Source organism: Odocoileus virginianus, chromosome 12 (genome assembly GCF_023699985.2).
Source record: "Odocoileus virginianus isolate 20LAN1187 ecotype Illinois chromosome 12, Ovbor_1.2, whole genome shotgun sequence".
NCBI classification, from domain to species: Eukaryota; Metazoa; Chordata; class Mammalia; order Artiodactyla; family Cervidae; genus Odocoileus; species Odocoileus virginianus.
The window spans coordinates 13,525,712-13,543,577 of NC_069685.1; the positions used below are offsets into that span (position 1 = coordinate 13,525,712).

General features: G+C 41.3%; 1 protein-coding gene across 1 annotated transcript in view; it reads left to right on the forward strand.

Annotated features, from left to right (window-relative positions):
• The window catches only part of FREM3 (FRAS1 related extracellular matrix 3), a 102,117-nt gene that overhangs the window by 75,683 nt on the left and 8,568 nt on the right, over nucleotides 1-17,866 (forward strand). The window contains 3 exon segments of the mRNA XM_070475813.1: nucleotides 652-793; nucleotides 12,465-12,599; nucleotides 12,601-12,713. Coding sequence (XP_070331914.1) covers nucleotides 652-793; nucleotides 12,465-12,599; nucleotides 12,601-12,713 — 390 coding nt within the window.

Here is a 17,866-nt window from a genome sequence, read left to right on the forward strand (position 1 = left end):
ACACATCAAGAAATGACCAGTATTCATACCCATATTGCAGCAACTGTTCTGATGATGCCTATGTGCATGTTTTTACATCCCAAACTGCATGACAGAGAACGGTAATGTAACAGGTGTTCACACACACACATCCAGCTCAGAAAATTTCAATGGGAATATTATCTTAAGAATTAAGAGCAGAATGAGTAGCTTATTTTTCTCAGCCCTGTGTCTTATCCATGGTGTCTGCTTGATAAGTGTTGAATCAAATGTTTGTTGAATAAAGCAGAAAACATTTCTTTATACTCATGAATAGATGACTTGATTGTTCAAAAGCATTTAAAAAAATAAACATTAAAAGTAAAACATGGAAATCTGTGATCTTTATTTAGAAAACATAAAATGTGACCTCCAAAAAAGAAACCAAATTGCTGATATTCCTTCCCATTTCAGTGCTAGATAACCCTTTTAACATTTCAAAGGGAACCTCCTAAACTTAATTTCACTACCTCTCCAGCTCCGCTTAATGACAGATATTTCCTATTCTTACTATATTCCATAGAGTTGGAATATAAAGAGGTCAAGATCATGTACATTTCCACTCAGGCTGAAATATCACCAATAATCACCAAACTTAAGTCTTGCTAAAAAGTAATCTATCCTCTTTTCTAGAATCAACAGTTTATATTCCAGAGGCAGAATACAAAATAGAAGAGGATGCTGGGGAGCTTTTGATTCCTGTAAGACGGTCTGGAGACATAAGCCAGGAACTCACGGTCATTTGCTCTACACATCAAGGTATGAGACTTTGCTGGTACTGATATCCAGGAATAGGGTCCCAGTGGTGATGCTGGGGATGGCTGAGTGGTGAGTCAGATGCTGGGGAGGACAGGGAAGCCTGGACCATTCACAGTGACTCCCACACAACCCCGTGAAGGTATCCTAAGATACCTGGTCTCCGAGATCAGGGATAGAATCGTATTCAAAATCAGAATTACATTACATTACCATAGGTGAAATAGATAGCCAGTGGAAGTGTGATGTAGGAGGCAGGGACCCAAAGCAGGTGCTCTGTGACAACCTGGAGGGATTGGGTGAAGAGGGAGATGGGAAGGGAGGGATTCAGGATGTGGGGGACACATGTGTGCCTATGGTCAATCCATATTGATGTATGGCAAAACCCATCACAATGTTGCAGAGCAAAATAATTTAAAATATAAGCCCCTCTGTTGTGAGATTTCCATGGTGGTCTAGTCGTTAAGACTCTGAGCTTGTAATGCCAGGGATGCAGGTTCGATTCCTGGTCAGGAAACTGTTAATAAGATCCCACGTGCTGTAAAGCAACTAAGTCCATGGGCCACAAGTATAGAAGCCCACTTATCACAGCAAAGACCCAGTGCAGCCAGTAATAATAACAGTAATAAAAAAAAACTTCAATTGTGAATACCCACAAAATTTTGTGAGGGTCAAATGAGACATTTTATGTAAACTAGTTTATATATGCTGGTGGAAAATATAATAAGGATTCTTATTTTTAATAGTCATGTTTGCATCTTAGAAACAATGTGAAGTAGTCTCTATATACTCAGTCTCTTTCTTCTCCTCCCTCCAGCCCCCCAACAACTAAAAATGCCCCCCAATTATAGGCCACAACGCCCTGTGCTTTCTGACCTCACCACTACTGTACAGTCAGAATTTAGCTATTCTCTGTCCACTCCCTAAAGGTCATGTTTTCTAGCTCATTAGAATTATGTGATGGGCAAAAATGATGGAACCACATGCAAATTCTGTAAAAGTTAGCTACACTTTCCTGTACTCATTTCACTTTTGACACCAGATGTGTGCAGGTTTTTCCCACACCAAGTAATTCTCCAGTTTATGCAGACTCCAAGTGGGTATCCTAAAATTCTATTCAATTCTGACACTATCTCCCCAGAGACAACAGAGAACCCACAGTTTAAAGACTCAGTCCCACAAGACTGCTCCCACTTCAGATGCCAAAAGCAAGTCCAAGTTCTCACCTGTGCTTCTAATTGATGGGGTATAAATTGGAGGTTCCCACCACCTCTTCTTTGGGTCCAGTGATTTTCTGGACAGCTAACATAACCTGGGAAAACAGATCACTTATTAGATTGCAGGTTTATCAGAAAGGTTAGGCTTCCCTGGTGGCTCAGAGGGTAAAGAATCCGCCGACGGTTCAGGAGACCTGGGTTCGGGTCCTGGATCAGGAAGATCCCCTGGAGAAGGGAATGGCTATCCACTCCAGTATTCTTGCCTGGAGAATCCCATGAACAGAGGAGCCTCAGTATTGGCAGAAGGAAGAGATACATAAGCTAAGGTGGGTGGAAGGGACACAGAACTTTCATGCCCTCTGAGTAAGTCACCCTCCCAGCAACCTAGAAGCTCTCTGAATTCCTTCACTAGGACTATTTTATGGAGGCTTCATTACTTAGGCACGATTGGTAATTAACTCAACCTCCAGCCTTCCTCTCCCTGGAGGTCAGGGAGCGGGACTGAAAGTTACAATGATCACCTGGTTGGTTTCCCTGGCAACCAGTCCCCATCCAGTGGCTCTGAGAGCTCCAGCTAGCAGTCATTTCATTGTTTGTTTTCAGTCGCTAAGTCGTGACTCTTTTGCCCCTCCATGGACTGTAGCCTGCTAGGCTCCTGTGTCCACGGGATTTCCTAGGCCAGAATATGCTGGAGCGAGTTGCTATTTCCTTCTGCAGGGGATCTTCCTGACCCAGGGATTGAACCAGTGTCTCCTTCATTGGCAGGCAGATTCTTTACTCCTAAGTCACAAGGTAAGCCCATCATTTCATTAGCATACAAAAGGTACCTGGCTTCAAAGACTTATGAACTGTGTGTCAGGAAATGGGGACAAAAACCAAAACTTTATTACATCACAGGCTAATTTATTCAGAGTTCACTATAGCAAGAGGGTCAACCACTATCACTGCACTTGGCAGAGACTCAAAGGCAGGCATCATTTCATGCAAATAGATCAGGAAAAGTGGAAACAGTGACAGATTTCATCTTCTTGAATTTCAAAATCAATGCGGACAGTGACCGCAGCCATCAAATAAAAAGACACTTGCTCCTTGCAAGAAAAGCTATGACAAGCCTAGACAACGTATTAAAAAGCAGAGACATCACTTTGCCAACAAAGTCCATATAGTGAAAGCTACAGTTTTTCCAGTAGTCATGCACGGATGTGAGTTGGACCATAAAGAAGACTGAGTGCTGAAGAACTGATGCTTTTGAATTGTGGTGCTAGAGAAGACTCTTGATAATCTCCTGGAAAACAAGGAGATCAAACCAGAGAATCCTAAAGGAAATCAACTCTGAATATTTATTGGAAGGACTGATGCTGAAGCTGAAGCTCAAATACTTTGACCACCTGTTGGGAAGAGCTGACTCATTGGAAAAGACCCTAATGCTGGGAAAGACTGAGGGCAGGAGGAGAAGCGGGTGACAGAGGATGAGATGGTGGGATGGAATCACCAACTCAATGGACATGAGTTTGAACAAGTTCCGGGAGATGGTGAAGGACAGAGGAGTCTTAGTGGTTGAATGACAATAATGACAAAGGTAGGCAGAGGAGTGGGAAGCTTCATAGTGAAGAAAGGGTATGCCCTGATTAGATGCTGTCGTCGTGGGTAAACTGGAGGCAGTTGGATGGACAGGGGAGCATATTTGGCTTTCTCTGGTTGCTCCCAAATTGGAAGCCAGGCACGAATCAGGAAAGCTGGGGGTTATTGATTAAGTTCTGGCAACTTGGGGCAGATAATTCATAGAGGTTGTGGTTTGACGCCCTGTGCTAGCTGCTGCAGGTTGTGTGTCAGAGTTCTATTTTTATACATGATCTGACCTTCCATATGTCCAGTCTGTCAGAATCTATGCTTATGCTCACTAAACATTTGACAACACAAAGCATAGCCACAACAATAAACAATTATCTATCTAAAATACAGGGACTTCCTGGTAGCTCATACTGTAAAGAATCCGCCTGCAATGCAGGAGACCTGGGTTCGATCCCTGGGTTGGGAAGATCCCCTGGAGAAGGGAAAGGCAACCCACTCCAGTATTCTGGCCTGGAAAATCCCATGGACAGAGGAGCCTGATGGGCTACAGTCCATGAGGTCACAAAGAGTCGGACACAACTGAGAAACTAACACGACTACTGTCTAAAATATCAGTTTTGAGCATAACCTTGCTAGCATGTGAAATGAGTGCAATTGCTCAATAGTTTGAACATTGCTTGGCATGTTCCTTGGTATTCCTTTGAGACTTGAATGAAAACTGACCTTTTCCAGTCCTGTAGCTACTGCTGAGTTTTCCAAATTTGCTGATGTATTGAATGCAGCACTTTAACAGCATCATCTGTTTAGGATTTTAAATAGCTCAGCTGGAATTCCATTACTTCCACTAGCTTTGTTTGTAGTAATGCTTCCTAAGGCCCACTTGACTACACACTCCAGGCTGACTCAGCTTTTCCCTGGTATTACCCCATGGGAAAGGCAGCAGGAAAAACAAGGTGAGGCAGTCCTTGAGGACTTCTGGCTAGCTGATCCTCAGGAGGATGTGCCAGCCCTCTCTCCCAAGTCCACACAGAGCTTCAGTCGGGGTCTTTGCAGAGGAACAAGAGCCTGGGTCTTTGGGGCAGTGGCCGCAGGTGGGCGGAGCCGCTGATGGAGGAAGTGCCCTCATCCTCTGCTCAGGATTCCCGCTGGGCTACTTCCGGTACCAGTGGCATATTTTGCGTCCGCAAGCAGAGTGTCTGGAGGACAATGATTCTATGCATGGGAGAAATAAAGTGATAAACAATCCAATTTGGAAGATTGTATATAATTGCTAAAATGGGAGAGGCCACCTCTCTCTCTGGAAAGAGCTACACTGTGGGATGACAAGCAGAAGAAATAGAGAGCTCAGAGGGTCTGACAGTGTGATATGGAGATGTCTCCACCTCAAGTGGGAAAAGTTACACACAAACTCGCCTCCCCGCAAGGGCATTAGGTTCAAAAGAGCTGGTGTTCCCAGAAAACTCCCTGCATAGCTGACACGCACAGCTCAGACCACTTGACACCGGAGCTTTACCCTTTGACTCCTCACCCTAAGGACTGTTCTCATGCTTGCAGCAAGAAGTTCAAAGAGAGACAGTGTAACAGAGCCAGGGTCCTCACCTAGAGTATGGAACCAGGACGTGCACAGTCGCATCCTGATTCTTCTACCCCTCTGTGAGATTATAAGACAGCAAGAACTTGTTCAGTTTGCATGCACATTCAGGTAGCACTGTGGCAGTCCTCGTCACCTAGTCTCCATAGATACTTAAGTATCTCAGTACATAAAAGTTTAATTTGGCTATTTAAACCTTTCTGAAAGTCTTGCTAAAATAAATGCTTACCAATTACTTATTTTCATGACTGAAATAAGCATGAGCTGATGTATAAACAGTTGAATGGAAAGCAGACTTATTCTTTGTACATTAATAATAATTTACAGATGCTAAACATGTATTATACTTACAAGAGGTGAAAGAAGTAACTAGTTTTATGCTGTGATTTCATGGGAACCTCAAGGTCCCAAAATGTTATCAGTGTTCTCAGACAATGATGTAGAGGTATTGTAAAAAAAAATAAATAAAAAAAAAACTGTTTGGGAGAGGAAAAGAGCTAGAGGAATAAATTCTCCCTCATTGGCTATGTTGGAAAAGGACATGCAAATTAGACGCTTCTTAGCCCTGTCTTATTCTCAAGATAAATGTCATCTGTCTGTTTCTTCTTTTAGTCACTTTCTCATTAGGAAATTGCTCTTATTGGAAAGACAGCCAGTGAAGAGCAAACCACAGGATGTAAAACCAAGAGAACAGGAACAGTGTTGAATCATCCTGTGGTTTTGGTCAACCCCAAGTCAAACATGCTGAGGCTTTTAAATAATCAACTTTATCCAGCTGAAAGGGATGGTGTGGTCAGCCACAGTCATGTCACCCCACTTCTCTGATTGGCTGCTTCTCTGTTGGCTGTGTCGCTAGGTAAAGTTAAGGAGGAAGTGAACAGCAGTTTCCAAGCACATTCAGCAAAAGACTTTCTTTTTTCTTTCCTTTAAAAAAAAATCTGTTTATTTATTTGGTCATAGTTGTGTATGTTAAGTTATAGAAATTATACCTTGCACCTCAGAGGAGTTCTTTGGATGATTTAAAAGCTCCTTGACTCTAGGTCTACTGAGGGTAAATGCTCTTGCATATCAAAACATGTCTTTATTTCAACCTCATTCTTAAAAACTCTAGATTGACAGTTACTATCTCAAACCACTTTGAAGTTATTATTCCATTGTCTTCCAGCTTCCATTGTCTTGTCAAGAAGTCTGCTCTTAGTTTAAAAGTCATCCTTGTAATGAATTATCTTTTTTATGCATTTAAGATATTTCTCACATGATTTGATCTGAATCTGTGAAAGATCTGGGGGCTTTCCTTGAGGAAGTTTTTCTCCAAGGAGGATTTGCATTGCTTCATCTGGCATCTGAGAACAATGCTGACCCAGAAACACTCCTGCTCCCCTGCATCCCGGACCAGATCCCAGAGTTTCAAGCTCAGCTCCCTGATGGGCCACAGCACAATCTCCCTTCAGTGTCGACTCTGAATTCCAGCTAGAGTGGGATTTGCTCCTCTAGCTATAGAGGGGTTAGGGCTCGGTGGTTTTAGGGTATTGTTTTTGTTTTGTCTTGTTTTTTGCCCCCTTGATAATTTCTCTTTCTTCCTATGAGCACAGAAAAGGTGGAATAGTTAGTTCTTCTAGATATTTTGTAATGGAAGAGCGTCTCAGCATACCTAGCCAAGCCAAATTGCTGGGAACAGAAGTCTCAATGACTCCTCCAGACAGACAGTCCCATGCTTCTCCAACCCTGTCCCCCGTCTCCCCCAAGTCATGGACTTTTCTAGACATGAACTGAACTGTGCCAGGGGCTTCTGACACCGTCTGATTTAATCAGGAATTAGATGCTGTGCTTTAAAAGAAAGGTGATTTCTTGTCTCACTGCCCTATTAAAAATACACATTAAAGGAACTTTGTGTGCTTTAAAGAATGTATAATGTATAATAAAGATTGTATAATCAAGTAGTATAGTAAGACAAAGTGGGGAAGTTAAGAAATACTCTAATCAAAAGATGAAGCTTTGACTCCTGGACAAGACACTGGGGTGTTCTCTGCCTCAGTTTCTTCATTGATAAAATACCCTGCATGCTTAGTCGCTCAGTCATGTCCAACTCTTTAGGACCCTTCAGACTGTAGCCCACCAGGCTTCCCTGTCCATGAGATTCTCCAGGCAAGAATACTGGAGTGGGTTGCCATTTCCTCCTCCAGGGGATCTTCCTGACCCAGGGACCGAACCCATGTCTCCTGCATGTCCTGCATTGGTAGGTGGATTCTTTACCACTAGTGCCACTTGAGAAGCTTCCCTCACAGCTTGAGACCCAGCTGCTAACGTGTCTTTATGAAAACAGCCTGGAAATGACACACCAGCACTCCTTGGAGACTGTTAAGTAAGGGATTTATCCAGATCATAACCAGAGACCTCAGTTTGTATCTCAAGTTACATTTGATATTTTGGGAACAAAACTTTCTCCTCTAGCTCTTGGGGATTCTTAACTTGCTATCAATAAAATAGAGCCCTTTTTATGACTAAAATAAATACTAGTATTCCATGTTCTTGACTGTTCCATATAACTGATCAAATGGTTTCCCAAAGTAAAATTTCCAGAATCCTAGGAAGAATGGGCCATTTAGGCAAACTGAATATTTTGATTACCTGAGACATAATTAAACTATCTTTTTTCCCCTGTCAACTCTCATTGTTAAAAGCTTGTATGGATTGTTTTGCTTTCTGTTTTAGCAGAATTCCTCAAGTCATGATTTTCAATAAGAGTTATATTTCAGTCTTATTATTTAACCCAGAAATCTCCCTACTTAAGTGCATTTTTATTTCAACCAGTGGAGCTGTCAGCTGAAAGAAAGTTAAACAGGAAGGGGAAAAATACCAATTACTTTTGTTTCATGAATTGTGATAAATCAATATTTGACTATTCATTAGGTGAAATATATTGAGAAATATATTTAATAAAGATTTATAGAGATAGTATTGGGTACTTACTCTGCAAGTCTAGTGTGTACCTGCTTTTAATATTTATTCAAAATGGCTAAATGTGTAGTTTCTGACAGAGATTTTTTTTTTTACACTGCCTTTCTTACCAACATTCTGCATTCTAGATGACTAGGGGAAAATTAAAAAGTATACTCTCCAATGTAAGTGTCTTTTTAAATTTCAGGCTCGTAAAAAAACATATCAACCATTGCTTGTCACTTAATCAGATTGTTATAAGAATTTATGACTTTTTTCCTTTTTGTGTGTATACCTTGGAACATAAAAAGTCTCCTTGACAGAGCCTCTCATCACTTCCTATGGGCTTTCTAGATTGCCAGCCACTTACTTTCTTATTTACTTGGGGACTGCCTGTCTCTAGTACTTGATAGCTCTTGCCTCTGACAGCCTAAGAACCAGCTTCTCCTTCCTTGCTAGAGTTTAGAGAGCGCTTTCATAAGTAGATATACCAGGACTGAACAGGGTGGAAATGTCATACAGGAATAAAATTTCAAAGGGCAGGCTGGCGCTGGAACGTGGCTGATTTCCTGACCGCGTGATAATCCCCCTTGTAAGCCGTCCATTTCTAACAGCTCCTCTCTGCCCCAGCCAATGTGTTTTACGCTCATTGATTTTTCCAGCTCTAGTCTTCTAGGTTCCTGGAATGACAAAACAGTTAACTTGTTGTTTCCTAGTAATTCTAAAACTTGTTCCATTGAAAAATCATCCTGAGACACTTTGTGAGTCAGTGCGCTTCTGGGCACATCCTCTGAAGTCAATTTGGAAACAATTCTTATTTTTTAACAAGCCATATTTATATGTGTAGTGCACACTCATAGATGTCAACTTGTATGTGTGTTGATTCATATTAGCAAGAAGAAGGTGGATATTGGTGTCAGCATGCATATATGCACTTACCTTAGCTATAAGCAAGACAGACCCTTGCAGGACCTAGAATGTCCCATCTAGAAGCTCACTCTCATATCCCCATTGCTTCTTGTTAAGAAGTGTGGTGGAAAATAACTGTGCTTTGCAAAAATCACTTATTTGATATATTGAGTTATTTTTTTTTCTTAAATGGGTGTTTCCAGTTTTGATATCGGATTGTAGAAGTTCATTGTATATTCTGGAGTCAGAATCTCCCCCCTCACCCCCCTCCCCACACACAGCATGTGGGATCTTAATTTCCCAGCCAGAATTCAAAACTGTGTCCCCTGCAGTGGAAGTATGCTTCCTGGACCACCAAGGAAGTCCCTGTGGAGTTATTTTAAACAGTCTTTGTCTCCTAAAACTGTTGTAAAACATTTCAATTACTGTGACTACTCTCTACTCTTTTAGCTCTATACTTGTGCGTTACTATGTTTTTAACACCGAAAAAAAAATGCATTAAATTGCACTGTTGGTGGGATTGTAACATGGTATCTAACTGCTATGGAAAACAGTACAAAGGGGCCTCAAAAAATTAAACATAGACTTACCATATGGCTTCCCTGATAGCTCAGTAGGTAAAAAAAAATCTGCCTTCAATGCAGGAGACCCCAATTTGATTGCTGGGTCAGGAAGATCTGCTGGAGAAGGGATAGGCTACTCACTCCAGTATTCCTGGGCTTCCCTTGTGGCTCAGCTGGTAAAGAAATCCACCTGCAATACAGGAGACTGGAATTTGATCCCTCGGTTGGGGAGATACCCTGGAGAAGGGAAAGGCTACCCACTCCAGTATTCTGGCCTAGAGAATCCATGGACTGTATAATCCATGGGGTCCCAAAGAGTCAGACACGATTGAGCGACTTTCACTTTCATGGTCCAGCAATTCTACATCTAGGTGAGTGAAAATTGCTCAGTCATGTCTGACTCTTTGCAACCCCATGGACTATACTATACAGTCCATGGAGTTCTTCAGGCCAGAATACTGGAGGGAATAGCTGTTCCCTTCTCCAGGGGATCTTCCCAACCCAGGGATTGAACCCAGGTCTCCCACACTGCAGGAGGATTCTTTACCAGCTGAGCCACCAGGGAAGCCCAATACATATACCTATACATCTAGGTATGTATCTAGAAAAATTAAAAGCAAGGTCTCAATATATTTGCACACCTGTGTTTGTAGCAACATTATTCGTAATAACCAAGAGGTGAAACCACCCAAGTATCCATGACCCGATGAATAGATAAACAAAATGTGGTATATCCATACAATGAAACATTGTTCAACCTTAAGAAAGAAGGAAAATTCTTGCAACATAGGTGAAACTTGAGGACATTACACTAAGTGAAATAAGCCAGTAACACAAAGACAAGTACTGTAAGATTCCACTTAACTGAAGTACCCAGAATAGACAAATTCATAGAGACAAAAAGTAGAAAGGTAGCTGCCAGAGATGGAGGCAGGAGGGAGTGGCAAGGTGTTTAATGGGGACATACTTTCAGTATTTTTGTAAGATGAAAAAAGACATGAAGATCTGTTAAATAACATAAACAGACAACCCTACCGAACTATATGCTTAAAAATAGCTAAGATGGTACATTTAGGGTATGTTTATTTTATCACAGGGAAAATAATGCACTAGATCCCAGAAATCCCACTCCTAAGTATTTACTCAAGAGAAATAAAGATGACATACTGACTCAAAGACCTGAACTTGAATATCTGTGGCATTATATCTTAGCTATTATTCAGAATAGCTAAAAAAATTGGGAACAACCTAAATTATCAACTGGTAAATGGAAAAACAAATTGTGATGTAACCACACAATGGAGAACCCTATTCAAGAACCCTATTCAAGAGTAAGAAGGAATAAAATCCTGACACATTGATGAATCTTAAATGCATTATGCTAAATGAAACAAATTAGATGCAAAAGACTAAAAAATGCATGATTTTATTTACACAGAATTCTCATCAAGCAAATACATCTATAGTGACAGAAAAAATCTATAGCGCCAGAAAAAATTAGGGTTGGGGTTACGGTTAAAGAGAAAGAAAATGGATGAGTGGTTTCCAGGGCCTGGAGACAGGGAAGAAGATGGATTACAAGGGGTACATGTGTTGGTGGATAAAAAATATTCTATACTATGCTTGTGGTAATGGGTGCATGATTATATGTATTTGTTAAAACTCATCAAATAGTGCATTTAAATTAGGGAATCTTGATGTATGTAAATTACTATAATAAAATTTTCAATGCACTGTCTCTAAACTGAAAGTCAGTCAATCTTGTATTCTTTATAAAATAACAAATAATTCCATGGCTATATTATAGTACCACACAAAGAACTCCATCAGGGCATGAGGGTCAGATTACTGAGATACAACACATTGGAAAAGACCCTGATGCTGGGAAAAATTGAGGGCAAGAGAAGAGGGAGGCAACAGAGGATGAGATGGTTGGATGGCATCACTGACTCAATGGATATGAGTTTGAGCAAACTCAGGGAGATAGTGAAGGACAGGGTAGCCTGGCATGCTACAGTTCATGGAGTCACAAAGTCAGACACAACTTAGAGACTGAACAAGAATGACAACTTACAGCTCTGCTGCTGTGGGAAGGGCAGGGGCGGAAGCAAATCTACACATTATCATGGTATAGACTCTCTGGTCATAATTTATCTGTACTTCAGTTTTCCAGTCTATGACATGAACAAACCACTCTCTGATCCTTCAGTTTATTTAGCCCCTAATATAAACAAAACTTATTCAATATATACCCTATTCAAAGATCCTGATGCTGGGAAAGACTGAGGGCAGGAGGAGAAAGGAGAGACAAAGGATGAGATGGTTGGATGGGATCACCGACTAAATGGACATAAGTTTGAGCAAACTCCGGGAGATGGTGAAGGACAGGGAGGCCTGGCGTGCTGCAGTCCATGGGGTCGCAAAGAGTCAGACAAGACTGAGCGACTGAATAACAACAGTTCAAAAACCACTAACTGTGAATCGTGCCAAAATAGCCAGGTCTGTTTTAAAAGTCTTCTAATTACCATATTAATATTCGTGACTGTAAGGGATAAGCATGCCTTATAACTCAGAGAGCTGTTATTTTAAAAATGCCATTTCCTGGTGGCTCAGACAATAAAGAATCTGCAATCTGCATGCAATGCAGGAGTCCTGGATTCAATTCCTGGGTCAGGAAGATCCCCTGGAGAAGGGAATGGCAACCCACCCCAGTATTCTCGCCTAGAGAATTCCATGGACAAAGGAGTCTGGCAGCTACAGTTGAACACGAGTCAAACACGGTTGAGCAACTATTCTCATTCTCTATTATCTAAAAATAGTCTGAAGACCCCAGGGGCAACAGGTTTCCTGTTCAGAATTGTTTCTTCTTACTCCCTCTGTTCTACCTTCTGTCTCCACAAGTTCTGCCATAGGCGCCATTTCTTCTGCAGGGTTATCTTTCTCTGACTACATCTCACGCCCCAAAGACCACACCAGCATCCTCCGCTTTGCCAAGGATGAGGCTGAGAACACCTTCTGGGTCCTCATCATCAATGACTCTCTATGAAGAGGAGGGACCCTTCAGCGTTTCACTGAGCCTGCCAGTGGGAGGGAAAGTGGGGGCCCAATTCCCCACCGCCAAGGTGATTGTCCTGGCTGATCGTGGTGATGGTAAGCCTATTTCCTGTTTTCCACTCTTGGTAATAGCTGCCTTCTTCTCATCCTTTCCCTCAACAGTTGAAGAATAAATCAAGCTTAAATGACCTATGAAAGGAATTGTTGATGTTGCTTCTCTAACATCTCTGAGTGGCTTGTCTGATACATAGTTTTCACCAACACCGAGGACAATGCAGCGATGCAGAAAGATTAAATATTTGTGTGTGAGTGTGTTAAATTATTTTTAAAAAGAACATCCCAAGGAAGTGACCTAAGACTTTAAGGCAGCCAAGAAGAGGACCTATGTTAAATGTGTGATCACCCAACCAGAACTGCCCCACAGGACACTCATCCTAGCCAGCCAAGGACCCTCCCTCCAACAACAGGAACAGGAGTCTACAAGTGGTACAGGGTACCATGAAGCTCCCATGAGTAGGCACCCAGATCTCTTTTCCTAGCCCTACCCAGCTGGGAGTTTGGCTCTAGTCCCAGCTGAAGCACAGAATCAGAAAAGAATAGGATGCTCTTCATGCCTCGAAACCAACCCCTCCCAACCCCTGACTCCCAATACTAAGCCCAGTATTACTTTCTTAGTAATTGCCCTTTCTATAAGAGACACTTTTAAGAGAAAATATTGATAAAGACAAGACCAGGATCTGACTATTTTATTATGAGTCTCAAATTCGATTGACCACTTCATCTCTCAAATATACTTCTGTCAGGATTTGAGTGGCTATGAGTTGCTGTGTTCAGATCTAGATAGGATCAGACTGGGCGGCTATCACAGACCCAAAATTTGTGTGAATGTGTAGATACAGTGCAGAGCTTCCAAGAAACTGAGAGCCATGTCAAGAGATGAACCAGATGGAGCAGAGGTTGAAAAGTATATGTGCTCTTCAGTTGGGGATGAAAATTTATCATGTATTATATCATTCTGGGGCTTCCCTGGTGGCTCAGATGGTAAAGAATCTGCCTGCAAAGCAGGAGGCCCAGGTTTGATCCCTGGGTCAGGAAGATCCCCTGGAAAAGGAAATGGCAGCCCACTCCAGTATTTTTGCCTGGGAAATCCCACAGACAGTGGAGCCTGGAGGGCTACAGTCCCAGGGTCCTATTGTTCTAGGACAAAGGAAAATATCAGTGAGATTAAAGTTGGTTTGGTTTTTGTTTGTTTGGTCTCCTAAATTTTGTTTGTTATTACATCCTGTGGACAAGATCTCAGAATGCTGTGAAAGGCCAATTTTGCTCTATTTAAAAAAAAAAAATTGCCAGGGACTAAGTTCAGTTCCCAAATATATTTTCACAAGTCTCAAGAGCTAAGAGTAAGTATAGACTCTGATGTCTATGCATTCTTCATTGTGTAATTTCTTTTTAAATATTGCCCCCTTAGAATTAAGATAACTGTCATTTTTCTTAAAATAATGCATATGACAGTCCAGTATAAAAGATGCTAACAACTCAATCAAAAAATAAGCAGAAGACCTAAATAGACATTTCTCCAAAGAAGACATGGAGAAGGAAGTAGCAACCCACTCCAGTATTCTTGCCTAGAGAATCCTGTGGACGGAGGAGCCTGGTGGGCTGCTGTCTATGGGGTCGCACAGAGTCGGACACGACTGAAGCGACTTAGCAGCAGCAGCCGCCGCCAAAGAAGACATACAGATGGTCAATAAATACATGAAAAATTGCTCAACGTCACTAACTACTAGAAATGGCAAGTCAAAACTACAGTGAGACATCACCTCACTCCAGTCAGAATGACCACCATCAAAAAGCCTACAACTAATAAATGTTGGAGAGGGTGTGGAGAAATAGAAGCCCTCCTACACTGTTGGTGGGAATGTAAATTGGTGTAGCCGCTATGGAGAACAGTATGGCGGTCCCTGAAGAAATCAGAAACACAGTTGTCATAGGATCCTGCATTCCTATTTCTGGCTATGTATCCGGAGAAAATTGTAATTCAAAAAGATACATGCTTCCCAGTGTTGAATGCAGCACTGATTACAACAGCCAAGACGTGGAAGCAACCTGAACGTCCATCAGCCAATGAATGGATAAAGATGTGGTGTGTATACACACACAACAGAATATTGCTCAGCGCACTCAATTTTCAGTATACTCAACAGAAATTTAGAATTTCTATTCTATTCTCTGTGAAACCAAAGAGATATTAGGGGCTGACTACTAAGAACAAATTTCGCCATTCATGACACTAATGGTTCCGAATGGTGCCATTGTATTTTGGCCTTGAGGAAACAACCACAGTGGTTACTAGCACACCACTACATGATTATCATCTTTTGGACTGCTTTTGTGAAGTGAAAAGTGCCCTAATTCAGCATTTAAACAAAAACATTGATCAAATTCTATCACAGCTCAGGAAGTAGTTCCATTGCCCTTTCAGCCAGGAATGAAAACATGTGTCCTACAAAACCGACTACTTGAAAGAAATTGGGAAAAGTCCACACTCATTTTCTGGCTAAGTATTTGTGTCTAGAAGGTCAGTCTGAGCACATGTTAAATACCAGTAATGCTTCCTTTTTTCAGAAGTATTAAGTCCATCATCTTATAGCAAAAGCTTGTTTTTCTTTAGGCCAAGTGATGACATGCTATCTAGCAACACAAAGATGTAACCAAGCAGCTCAAGAGTTAGAACTGGGATGAAATGTTTTTATTCTCTTTAGCTAGAGCCTGGGAAATGTTTAGCTTTCTTAAACAGAGATCAACTATCCCCTCATCAAATGGGTCACCTGCAGGAATGTATTTGTAAAGGCAACTACTGTGGAGTGATGCTACGCAAAGAAATGGCACCGGAGCAGAGACGATCTAACAGCTCAAGACCCTGGCCCTGCACTGACAGGAAAGTCATGATACGTCAGCTCCGTGCAGACAGAGGCCACAGAATATGGCCAGTAAGTGTTAACTGAACTAATGCATAGTGAGCTTCCTGTGCATTCACCTACTAAAGACCTTAGCTTCCATTTGCACTTCACAAGGTCAAGATGAAACTAAAGACCCTGGTTAATTAGCACAATGTGTCTGTTCTGTTTGTAAACACATTATAGTAGGTCTCCACCTAACTGCTGAAGACATTGCACTTTTAACGTGCAATTAGAAAATTCTTGTATCTGCCACAAAAAAGAATTGATGTCCAATTTCAGATGGCTCTTAGTTTTGTCCTGAGGTAATAAGATTTGTATAAACATGCATAAAATTTGCCTATATGGGAGGGGAGTTTGGCAAAGAATAGATACATGCATATATATGGCTGAGTTCCTTTGCTCTTCACCTGAAACTATCACAACGTTATTAATTGGCTATACTCCAATACAAAAAAAATAATAAGTTTAAATTTGCCTGTAAAGATTGTCAGCTAGATTAGTGTCTTTGTCAGTAATGGTCATTTAACAGAATAATGACAGATTTAAGAAAACGCTGCAAGGAAAACTTGCACAGAAACAAAGTGTTATTTTGGTGAAATTACATCCAGTTTTGTTTTTTTTTTCGCTGTGGTTAATACTATTGCTATGGGCCAAGATAAACTTCAACACAAAATGTTTTTAGAACTAGAAAGACAGATTGCTGTACTTTAAAACCCAGAAAACTGTTTGGAAGAAAGAGTAACACTATGCTTTAGAAGGTTAGTCATATTATAATACAGTTGTTAAAGGTTTTAAATGCAGAAAAAATTTTATTTCGTTTCTTATTTTTTAATTTAGGCATTATAGTTCAGTTGACACAGTTTTAAGTTTAATAAGGTATATTTTGGTTGTTGTGCCACTGATTACCGCTATTGGCTTACACACATCTTTCTGCCGATACTTGCTGAATTTAACATTGTGGTCACTTATATTTCTCAATTTTTCCTATTCTCTCGATTTTCCTGGATCCACTCTTGTCTCCGTCACTCTTCCTCTGTCTCTTTTTTTGAGTTCCTTCCCCTCTGCCAATCTCTCCAGTGGTTGACACCGCTACACCCGTTCTCTTTACTCATTCACATTGGATGATCATATCCTCTAAAACAGTACAAGATTGTCCACAACTTGTACACTAGTGACTCCTAAATCTCCAGCCCTGACTAGATTCTCAAACTCCAGATTCACACATTAAAGCCTTTCCACCCCTAGCCAAGACTGTTTCCCCACCCATCTTCCCAACTGAGTTTATGATGATCCCATCCGCACACTGGCGGGGCATCCTAGAAGCCACCTACGTCCAATCACTGGATGCTGCTTAGGACACTAACTACATCCATCTCTCCCACTCCATCATTAGTATACACACCAGTGAACACTTCAAACCATCCTCATGTCTCACCTGTATAATTGCAATAGCTTCCTAACCAGTAGCCCTAGCTTTTCCTTAAATCTGTGACGCAAACCAAAGTTGGACAGATGTACAGAAAACAAAAAAAAACCAACCACCTTTCCACTACTTCAAATTGGCCCCTATATTCTAAGCAGAGTCTAGAATGTGAAGTCCTATCTACTTAAAGTGGATCCAAGTTTATGTAGGATCTGATTTCTCCCTTCCTCTCAAAACTCATCCCCTCATTCATCCACTGTCACCTTAAACATTTCCAAGAAACGCTCTCTTTTATTCCTTCCCAAACACTAGGCTTTGTCGTGCTTCTGGGCTTTTCTTTTTCATATGAGCCACTCTGTTGGGGACATCCTTCCCACCTTTCTCCTGGATCAATTCTCATTCATTGTTTGAGTCTAGCACAGTTATTTTCTTCCAAGACTCCTCCCTCTGAGCCTTGAGTTGGTTGCTCCTTTTGTTGGAGCACTCAGGCTTAGCTGATAGGCATCAGTGTGGCTGCCCTGTTACACCAGAAACACCTTAACAGGAAGAACACACTTCTCTTTACATCCCCATAGTGAGAACACACGGAGGATGCTCAAAAGGTGTCTGTTTAGCTGAACCAAAAAAACACTAAACTTAACTTCATGAAACCAGATGTTAAAAAACCGATACTGACTCATCGGCATTGCCTCTTCCGTTTCTAAAGATCCAAAAACTGTTGAAATAAACTTCCAGAATTTTTCTAGTGATTAAGCTTACCTTCTTGTTTCCAGAATCTATTTTGTCTTCCGAGGTAACTTAAAAAACGTTTTCCAATCTTCCATCTCTCGGCATCTATCCTGTTCAGGGTGGTTTGTCAAAGTTTA